This window comes from Silene latifolia, chromosome 2 (assembly GCF_048544455.1).
Source record: "Silene latifolia isolate original U9 population chromosome 2, ASM4854445v1, whole genome shotgun sequence".
In the NCBI taxonomy this organism is placed as follows: domain Eukaryota; kingdom Viridiplantae; phylum Streptophyta; class Magnoliopsida; order Caryophyllales; family Caryophyllaceae; genus Silene; species Silene latifolia.
In genome coordinates, this window is record NC_133527.1 from 38,627,017 (window position 1) to 38,638,196 (window position 11,180).

The following is an 11,180-nucleotide window of genomic DNA, read 5'->3' on the forward strand; positions in this document are numbered from 1 at the left end:
TTCTTGGATAGTTGTGATATGTATAAGGCAAATGGAGTATCGGAGGATGCAATCCGCCTTACTATTTCCTTATTCCTTGAGGGGGAGTGCTAAGGAATGGTTGAAGAGTTGTGAGCCCGATTCACTTAGAACTTGGGACGATGTTTCCAAGGCTTTCTTGAACAAGTACTTTCCGCCACAAAGGACGGCACGAATCAAGAGTGAGCTTTAAGGCTTCACTCAATATGATGACAAGACCCTTTATGAGGCATGGAAAGATATAAAGGACTCCAAAGATTGTGCCCCCATCACGGGATCGGAGATGATGAATTAATAAATAACTTCTATGAGGGGTTGAATAATGAGATGAAAATGAATCTAGACTCCGGCTCGGGAAAGGGAGCACTTGACAAGATAGATCACAAGACGGATAAGGAGCTTATCAAAGAGATGGAATCCCGGACTTTCCATTGGAATAATGACCGGCACAAAAGGAAAGGGAAGTCCAATGTGGAGTCGACAAACAATGTGGAAGTTAAGGGATTGATAGAGGAACTCAAGCAACAAGTTGCTTTGTTGAACTCTAGCAACACCTCTAACAACTCTTCATCTAGTAGGAACTAAGTGTATTGTTGTGAACTTTGTGGAGATCAAGGTCATCCACCAAATGAGTGTCCTTTGATGATGGGAGAGGCTAATTGTATGGAGCAAGTGAATGGGGTGTGGGAATCAAGTCTGGCAAGGCAAGCATTCAACAACAATCAATACCACCCCGGAATGAGAGCCCACCCAAATTTTTCCTATGGCTCACAAAATGTCGAAAACCCCACTTTCCAACAAAAATCACAGTTTACACCAAACTTCCAAGCCCAAAAGCCAAATACGACCTTTAACCAAGGACCACCGGGTTTCCAAGGAAGATCTTTCCAACCAAGACCACAATTCCAACCACTCAATCAACCAACCAACCCACCATTTCAACAAAATTCCCAACCCCTTCAACAATCCACCCAACCCAAATCAAACATGGAGCTCATGATGGCTCAAATGATAAACACTTAAACTCAATTCATTGCTCACTCTAATCAAAAACAAGAGGAGACAATATCTTCTATCAACAAACTAAGGACTCAAATGCAAGCCTCCCAAAGAATGACAGATACTCAAATCTCTCAATTGGCCTCTCAAATGAGTCAATTGCAAGCCTCAAATGGTAAGTTTCCGGGTAAAACCGAGGACAGCCCAAAGACCATTAATTCTATACATTTGAGGAGTGGTAGGGAGTTGGAAGACCGGGTGTTCATCAAAAGGAGAAAGAGTAGCAAGCCGGAAATGGAGGTTGAACAACCAAAAGTGATTGATGAAAAAGTGATTGAAGATGATCTTGTGGAGGTTGTTGTGGAGACTCCCATGCTAGTTGATGAGTCCACCAAGATTGTTGATAAACCCACAAGGGTTGTTGAGGAACACAAGCAACAAATAGTGAAACCTTATGTGCTACCAATTCCTTTTCCTCAAAGGTTGGCAAGGGTAAGGCTTGAGCAAAAGTATAGAAAATTCATGAACATGATGAAGGGAATTAACATCACAATGCCTTTCATTGATGCCATCAAGGAAATACCAACATATGGTAAATTCTTAAAGGAGTTGATTTCCAACAAGAATGCCATGCAACCATCAACAACGGTAAATTTGTCTAAGGAATGTAGTGCTATTTTAATGAATGAGGTATCCCAAAAGCTTGAAGATCCGGGGAGCTTTTCCATACCATGCACAATTGGCACCGTTCATATTGAGAGAGCCTTATGCGATTTGAGGGCAAGTATTAGCCTTATGCCTCTCAAAATTTTCAAGAAGTTGAAGGATTATGAACTTTCACCAACTAGAGTTTCTCTACAACTTGCGGATAGATCGGTAAGGTACCCAATCGGACTTGTGGAAGATATCCCACTCAAGGTGGGCAAAATTTAATTTCGTTGTGATTTTTATGTGATGGATATCCCCGAATATTCAAACATTCCCATCATATTAGGGCGCCCTTGCCTTGACACGAGGGATGCCTTGATTGATGTGAAAAATGGAAAGCTATATCTTCAAGTTGGTGAAGAAAAAGTGGAGTTCTCTTTGAACAAGGCTATAAAGGAGCCTTCGGAAGAAAAGTCTTGCTACATGATTGATATGGTAGAAGAATGGGTTGCCATAAAAAGATTTGAAGAAGATAAAGGCTTACAAGGATTTCTTGAGGGTAAGGTAAAGGATTGCAAGGAGCACCGGGAATATGCTTTGGCTATGGATTCAACAATTGTAGAAGACCCAAACAAGGAATTTGAGAGCTTACGAAGGGATGGTAAAAAAGAGGAGAGATCCACGCCTCCTCAAGTGGAGTTGAAACCTATTCCCTCTACCCTTAAACATGATTTCCTTGGCCCTAATGACACATAACCTATTATCGTCAATAGTGCACTCAATGACACCGAGCTTCAAAAATTACTCAATGTTGTGCGAAAATTAAAGGACGTCATTGGGTACTTAATTGACGATATCAAAGGAATTAGCCCCTCTTTTTGCACTCACCGCATTCACTTGGAGGATGAGGGTGCATCTTCCATTGAGCCTCAACGTCGCCTTAGCCCCACAATGAAAGAAGTGGTCAGGAAGGAGGTGTTGAAGCTATATGATTCAAGTATCATTTACCCTATCTCGGATAGTGTATGGGTGAGTCCGGTGCATGTTGTGTCGAAGAAGGGCGGGGTCACGGTTGTTATCAATGACAAGAATGAGCTAATCCCGACAAGAATTACAACGGGTTGAAGAATGTGTATAGACTATAGACACCTTAATAAGGCAACTAGGAAAGACCATTTTTTCCTTCCCTTCCTTGATCAAATGTTGGAATGACTTGCCCAACATTCTCATTTTTGCTATCTAGATAGGTTTTCTGGATTTTTTCAAATCTCAATTCACCCCAATGGTCAAGAAAATACCACTTTCAGGTGCCCGTTTGGCACCTTTGCTTATAGGCGCATGCCCTTTGGGCTATGCAATGCGCCGACTACATTCCAACGATGTATGCGAGCTATCTTTTCCGAATATGTTGAGGATATTATGGAGGTGTTTATGGACGATTTTTCCATCGTAGGCACCTCATTTGATGGATGTTTAGCTAATTTGAGCAAGGTCTTAAAGAGGTGTCAAGAAATCGGTCTAGTCTTTAATTGGGAGAAATGTCACTTCATGGTGACATCCGGAGTTGTTTTAGGTCATGTTGTGTCAAACAAAGGCTTAGAAGTTGATCAAGCCAAGATTCAAGTGATTAAAACCCTACCCTCTCCCACATATATCAAGGGAATTGGAAGTTTTCTAGGGCATGCCGGTTTCTACCGGAGATTTATCAAGGATTTTTCCTTGATTGCCCGACCCTTAACATTGTTACTTGGCAAGGATGTGCCCTTTGAGTTTAATAATGAATGTTTGAATGCTTTTAATAGGTTGAAGGAAGCTCTCATCACCGCTCTAATCATGCAACCTCCCACTTGGGGAGAACCTTTTGAGTTGATGTGCGATGCTAGTGATGTAGCGGTGGGAGCGGTGCTTGGACAAAGGAAGAATGGCAAACTTCATGCCATATATTATGTAAGCAAAACTTTGGATGAAGCTCAAGCCAATTACACCACGATCGAAAAGGAGCTTTTAGCGGTCATATATGCCATGAACAAGTTCTGTTCTTATTTGGTGGGCTCTAAGGTAATAGTGCACACCGACCATTCGGCATTTAGGCATTTGCTAATAAAAAAGGAATCAAAGCCCCATTTGATTCGGTGGATACTATTTCTACAAGAGTTTGATATTGAGATAAGAGATAAGAAAGGTGTAGAGAATGTTGTAGCCGATCATCTATCTCAGCTATTCAATGAGAATATGAAGGATGGGCTACCTCTTGATGATTACTTGTCGGATGATCAATGGTTTGCACTTGCTATAATGGATGTTCCTTGGTACGCGGATTTCGTTAACTACTTAGTGTCGGGCATCATCCCACATGACTATGATTCCCATAAGAAGAAGATGTTTTTTCATGATGTCAAACAATACTTTTGGGAGGAACCATATCTTTATAAGTCATATGCGGATGGGATCATTAGGAGATGTGTTCCACATGAAGAGGTTAAGCAAATAATTTCTCATTGCCATGACATGCCTAGTGGAGGGCACAGAAGTTTTAGAAAAACCGTCGCGAGGGTGCTCCAATGCGGTTTCTATTGGCCCGCCTTATTTCATGATGTGGCAAGCTATGTCAAGGGATTTGACAAATTCCAAAGAAGCGGGACCATCTCAAGGAGGCATGAAATGCCAACGAATTACATTCTTGAAGTAGAGCTATTTGATGTGTGGGGAATTGACTATCAAGGTCCCTTTCCCTCATCCCATGGGAATGAGTATATACTTGTTGTGATTGACTATGTTAGCAAGTGGGTTGAAGCCATTCCAACCAAAACTTGTGATGCAAAATCAATGGTAAAACTCATGGAGACAATGATATTTCCAAGATTCGGAGTGCCAAGGATTTTGATTAGTGACTGTGGAACACATTTTCGGGAAAGGACTTTGTATGCTCTTCTAAGAAAACATGGGGTGCAACATAGGCGGAGTCTTGCCTGCCACCCACAAGCTAACAGACAAGCCAAGATCTCAAATCATGAAATTAAGATGATTCGTGAGAAGACCGTGAGTCGGTCAAGGAAAGATTGGTCAATTAAGCTCAACGATGCATTATAGACTTACTGCACCGCTTTCAAAACACCAATAGGAACTTCACCATTCCGGTTGCTGTATGGAAAGCCATGTCATTTGCCGGTGGAAATGGAGCACAAGGCTTATTGGGCAATACGACTTCTTAATTTTGACTTGAAGAGTGCGGGGCAAAAGCGACTCCTTAAACTTAATGAACTTGAGGAATTTAGGCTAGAGGTTTATGAGAGCTCTAGGTTGTACAAGGAAAATATAAAGCGATTCCATGATAAAGCTATTATAAGGAAGGAGTTCAAGGTGGGGGATTTTGTCCTCCTCTTTAATTCAAGATTTAAGCTATTGTCAGGTAAGCTAAAGTCAAAGTGGTCGGGTCCTTTCACCGTGGTCCGGGTGTTTCCTTATGGGTCGGTAGAAGTAAACGATGGAGATCAAGCTTTCAAGGTCAATGGGCAATGGCTCAAGCACTACATAGCCGGGTCCCCTATATTAAGGAATGTGAATGCCATTGATACTTGTCTCCTCCCTCATTGAATCTCATTTCACTCGCAACAACATTCCCATTTAGTTAAGCTTTCTCATTGACTTTGTCGAGTCATAGGAGGCAACCCATGGGTCACACTTTAGAGTAGAGCATTCCTTCTCACATTGGATTATTTGGTAGCTTGGGCTGAAGTAGGGTTGAGACGGTTTAGGAAGAAATCGTCCTGGAAAATTGACTATAGAGATGAGGAGATTGCGTGGTAATATGATGAAGAGTTCTTGGTAATTAGACGAAGGGAAGGTCAACCGGCGGCCGGTTGCCCAACCGGCGCCGAGACATTCAATTTTTGAAAGGGGGCAAAATTTGCAACTTACCTGAAGGAGGGCTGAGAGCCGGTCAACCGGCGGCCGGTAGCCTAACCGGCGCCGAGACATCTCACAAATTGACTAAAAAATCGAGTTTTTGAAGGATGGGGGGATGGCTGAGAGCCGGGTGACCGGCTGCCGGTTCCCAACCGGCTCAGCGTCATCTATCCCGCGGCTATATATTCCCCCCACCTCCCAATTTTACACCACTCTCTAAAAATCACTCTCTCTCTCTCGCTCTACTATACTACAACCTAAAATCCTCTCTAATTCCCCAAATCACCCACCCACCAAATTTCACCCCAACCAACCAACTTGAAGATGACTTCTAAGATAACAAGAGCAGAGGTTGCTAGGGCCCCTATGGACTCCTTTCAATTTGGGACAGCTCAAATGACGGATACCTCACCGGATCCCGATTTTCCTAATCTTGTGTTCACCTTATGAGCTCAAAAGTGTAAGTTTATTTTGTTTAAGAATCGCCCTATTCATGCTACTAAGTTTATTTGTAGTCAAGCAATGAAAGATTTAGGGCTTGATACCGATGCTAAGAAATTAGTTAAGGGTGTTGGAATGAGTTTTTTGTACACCTTTAAGCGATTGACCTACCCATGCCTTACTTGGGAATTTTTGAGCTCACTCCAAGTGGATAAGAGGAGGAGTAGTGGTGAAATTGTTGAAATTAGGTTCCGCCTAATGAACCGAGATCATACCATGACTTTGAAAAGGTTTGGGAAAGCTTTTGGCTTGACTTACATGGATAACTATAAGGCACCCTCTGATTTTCATCATTCTCGGGTTTGGGAGGCCATTTCCGGTAAACCCGAACCCACATAAGGGACAATGAATGCCAATTCTATCCATTTTCCCGCTATTCGGGTTTGGAATCGATTTATGGGGTGGACTATTTTTTCAAGGAGTGAACCATGGACCGTTAGAACGGATGAACTCAATATCCTTGGCTCTTATCTTTTTCAAAAGCCTAAGCCGTTTCAAATCAACATAGCCCATCATTTTGTGCTTCACCTTAGGAAATTGGCAAATTTTCCGGATCAAAATGTGGGTATTTTTGTGGGCGGGATGATCACATAATTGGCCAAGTATATAGGCGGGTTTGATGAATCATTGTACAACCCAGTTCAAGAACCTAATGTCCTCTCAAAGTTTTACCTGACCCACTCCTTAGATTGGTTCAAGGTTGACCCGGCCGATAATCGTGAATATTGGCAAATTGATGACAAGGATTCCATTGTCCTTCCAAACACTAAGGCTACAACAATTAAGCAAGATGAATCAAGCTACCTCCTCCGGGTACGTGAACGTGACCACACCGAGGGATCCCGCCAAACACTTAGTCGGCGAAAACGCCACGGCCCGACCTCGGAATCCTACCCATCCAATTTTACCACCTTACCACGACAATTTGATGCTCACTTAATGCCTTCAACGTCTCAAAAACCTAACTACCAATACCCTCCCCTCGACCCGACTTTAGTGGGTTACTTTGATAAATTGAATTTGGGATTGGGTGAATTAAAGAGTGAAATGAACACAAGGTTTGACGTGGTAAACCAAAGGCTTGATCATATCTACTATAACCAAGGAGTAGGGAGTTTTCCAATGTATGATGACTATACGCGTCGCGGGTATGTCAATAGGGATGGGCCACACCCGGATTTCTTCACATGGCCTACCCAAGGATACACCGCACCTACTATTCATGGAGGGTTCCATATGCCACCGGATTACTTTAGTAATCCGGCTTTCCCTACTCCCGTGGTTCATGAAGAGAGTGGTGGGTGGTATAGTGGGGTGGCTCCTACATTCCAAGGTGATGCGGGGGCATCGGGGTCCGGAGGAGGATGGGGTATGAGTACCGATGATGATGTTATTCATGACGAGGGAAATAATGATTTCAATGTGGAAGATGATATTGATTTTGATAGTTGAGTTGGTGAAGTGGAGAGGGTACTTTCAAATGTGAGCTCTTGGCAATGGTGGCTTCTTATGCATCTCGTTCCTTGACCCTTTGTAAGTATTTTATCTCTCCATTTTTTTTTGGTTTGTTAAAAATTCTTGTTGGTTAGAAGAGTCAAGAGACTCTTGGTGATTCATAGCCTTTCACCACCTAGAGGCTAATGGTCCCATTTGAAAATCCAACACCATTGGCAAGCTCCCCCGAACATCAATCCAAATGACAAATGCACACTCAAATTGGTGTTTGAGTGTTTTCCCATTAAAAACATATTTAGGTAGTTCAAGGATCCCGTAGTTAGGCTTCATACTAGTGTAGATTGCATTACTGTAGTACATATTCACATGATGCATTCATATAATTAGTTTTGCATTAGTTCATTTGCATTTGTGATACATGTTAGCCTAGTTCCATTCATATACACTAGCTTGCATTCATTACGCATTTAGCTTATATTATGCATTGCATTTCATATGAAAAAAAAGGGGAAAATACAAAAAAAAATTGAAAAATTAAAAATCCCAAAAATATGCATTTACTTTCCGAGTCTCCTCCACACACTATGTAAATAAATAAGTGTGGGGAGGAAACTCCATAAATTCAAAAAAAATATATACAAAAACATGCCTTTAATTTCCGAAAAACTCAAAAATCCAAAAAATATGTTGCTTTTATTTTTCTAAACTTGCCTCCTACCCACACTTCATCCATCACCGGATAATGTACATAACATGTGTGGGGAGGAGGCCCAAAAAAAAAAACCAAAAACATGTTTTTATTTTTCAATATTTCAAAAATACAAAAATATGTTATTTCTTTTTCTATTCTCTCCCTATGTTTAGTTGCTTTGAGGACAATGCAAATTCTAAGTGTGGGGAGGGAAATATCTACTTCGTATATATTTGTATATAATGTTCATTTGTAAATATCAATATATATGCTTGTAAATTTAAGAAAATGCCTAAAAATTGAAAAAATTCAAAAATTTCAAAAAATATTGCATTGTATATATATATATATATATATATATATATATATATATATATATATATATATATATATATGTTTGTCTAACAAGTGGCGCAGACACATAAGGAATATTGGAGGCATTAGGAGACTAGAAGACCGCTTGGTTTGATCTTTCTTATCTCTTTCTCCTTTCCCCATTCCTTTTCTTTTACAAGTTGATGTAGATATGGAGGAGGATGGGTAATGTTGATGAGGATATTCCATTTTGGAACTTGGTTTGTGTGCTTATGTGCTGCTAGGTTAGAAAAAATTGTTTGCAACATTCGAGGCATTAGGAGACTAGAAGACCGCTTGGTTTGATCTTTCTTATCTCTTTCCCCTTTCCCCATTCCTTTTCTTTTACAAGTGGATGTACATATGGAGGAGGATGGGCAATGTTGATGAGGATGTTCCATTTCGGAACTTGGTTTGTGTGCTTATGTGCTGCTAGGTTAGAAAAAATTGTTTGCATATTTACTTTTGTTGCTAGTGTAGAATTGCATCTCGTACCTTGTAAATGTTTGTTTGTGTTTTCAATTTTCTTTTGCATCAAGTTTGTACATATTTCTAACAAATGTGGTCTAGGAAGGGAGTATGATACCATCTATGATGAATTTGTCTTGGCTGTGTCTTTCCCCTCTTAGTGGCTTGCACCTTTTTGACCTCCTTGTTAGGGTGTTTGCTTACAAATACCCGGGAGACGAGGCTTGACCGGAGAGTATTGACCACCTTGTGAGACCATGGACCGTAGTCTAGACCTAGATTTCGACATATCTACTTACATGTGAGATTTAGAGCCTTCTTGGGACCGGTACATCCATACCTGATCTCCCTTAGGTTATGAGTAGGCTCCTTGCGTGGCATGTCACATCACAACGCATAAGCGTGGCATTCTCTCCTTTTAGACCATGAGATGTTCATTTGTGTGCATAGTTGAATCAATTCATTGCATATACTTGTTTTAACCTCACATTGCCAAACTAAGCTTTGTTTCTACCCATTAGATTAGGACAACCTTTTGTTTAACCCCCTTGAGCCTTGCTTTCCCATTTGGAACCTACTATATCAACTACATTCCAAAAACATCTTCCCCAATCAAGAAGTTGTCATGGTTGTGGTTGCAGGAGTTGGGGGTATTGAGTCCTAATTTGGTGAAGTTGAGCTCACTTCACTTGTGTTGGAACATTTGTACTTGTTTTTGGCAAGAAATTGAATAAAGAGGTTTTGAAAAAGAAAAGAAAAATAGAAAAGAAGAAAAATATGAAAAAGAAAAGAGATTTACTTATTATGTATTTGAATCATGTTTGATAGAAAAAGCCGAGCAACACTTTTTATGCATCATCAAAGGAGTAGAAAAAGGCGTTGCAAAATAAGGGGGCTTTTGATGATTTTTCCAATGTGAGTCGGGTTTACACAATTTTTGCTTGAATTCGACAAACCGAGTTCATCTTAGGGTGTAGACGTTACTCAATTGTTGGAATAAGGTGATGATTTTCAAGTTTTTCCAAAGTGAGTCGGGTTTACACAATTTTTGCATAATTTGGGAAATCGAGTGTTTTTTAGGGTGTAGACGTTACTCATTTGTTGTAATAAGTGGAAGAAATGGAATTTTGGCGACTTCTTGATGTGTACCTCCACATTTTTCCAAAATGGTGCTTGCACCGACCCCGTTTCGACCCGCCACCTAGCCCCGTTACAACCCTTGTTTCTCTTTATGCACATCTTCCTTTTTGCATCTCAAAAATGGTCATGTAGGAGGATATTCCACGTTAGATTGCGGGCATGTCTCACGAGTCGAGTAGTGAGTGATTTTGGTTACTATTTGGCACATAAATCACCCGTCCTTCAAAAATGAGCGACTAGTGAAAACCGTGAGGAAGTCGGTAGTCTAGGTCCTTTTAGTCATGGGTCATTTTGGTTGAATCTTGTGTGTGTCATGTCAATCTTGAAGGTTAGGCTTTGTTTCCCCTCTTTCCCGCCTTTGAATTTGTTTCCTAGGCATTTGGTTGTCATATTGAGGTTTCTTGAGCCGTGACTAGGGCATTGACACCCCGCCGAGACTATGAGACGGTATCTCCCGACCAAAACCTTTTAACTTTTCAAAACAAAACCCCCGCTTGGATGAGGAAGGCGGTTGACTTTTTGATTATTGCATTCTATTACTTGCTTATGTGCTTACATGTTGGATGCATCTCCATTTTGGCGAGACCCCACTTGCCTTGCAAGGAGGCTCTTTACCTCATAAGTGTCTCGTTGTGAGTTGAAGGGACGGAGAAGGCCCGTTAAATGCCTTTCATCGGATATTATATAAGGGTAATGTATTTCTCCTCTTACTCGGGGACGAGTAAGGACTTCGTTTTAATTCATTTAATTGCTATATTTGACGACTCGAGTGCACGCGACTAGTTGAATGCTTAGGAATTGACCGACCCGATAAGATCGAAAGATAGGGGAGGAAAATAGACTACTTAATTAAGACGACTAAATTAATAAGATCGAGAGATAAGTTAATTTAGACTTTTAAATCACTTTTCAGGACGAGAGTCAATATTAGTGATATTAGGGACCCGTAGCGAGATCGAAAGATGCTACCTGTTGAGAATGGACCGAGAGGACTTCTTAT

The 11,180-nt window shown here is 41.0% G+C and overlaps 2 protein-coding genes across 2 annotated transcripts; both read left to right on the forward strand.

Moving 5' to 3' along the window:
• Nucleotides 1-1,131: 1,131 nt before the first annotated feature.
• On the forward strand, nucleotides 1,132-1,950 carry LOC141639726 (uncharacterized). The gene has a single exon (XM_074448781.1). The coding sequence runs from the start codon at nucleotides 1,132-1,134 to the stop codon at nucleotides 1,948-1,950; it is 819 nt and encodes a 272-aa protein (XP_074304882.1).
• Nucleotides 1,951-4,839: 2,889 nt separating this feature from the next.
• On the forward strand, nucleotides 4,840-5,259 carry LOC141639741 (uncharacterized). The gene has a single exon (XM_074448791.1). The coding sequence runs from the start codon at nucleotides 4,840-4,842 to the stop codon at nucleotides 5,257-5,259; it is 420 nt and encodes a 139-aa protein (XP_074304892.1).
• Nucleotides 5,260-11,180: the final 5,921 nt, after the last annotated feature.

What these genes read in the sequence shown, in the direction of transcription:
- LOC141639726 (XM_074448781.1), top strand. Translation starts at nt 1,132, where the DNA reads ATGACAGATACTCAAATCTCTCAATTGGCCTCTCAAATGAGTCAATTG.
- LOC141639741 (XM_074448791.1), top strand. Translation starts at nt 4,840, where the DNA reads ATGGAGCACAAGGCTTATTGGGCAATACGACTTCTTAATTTTGACTTG.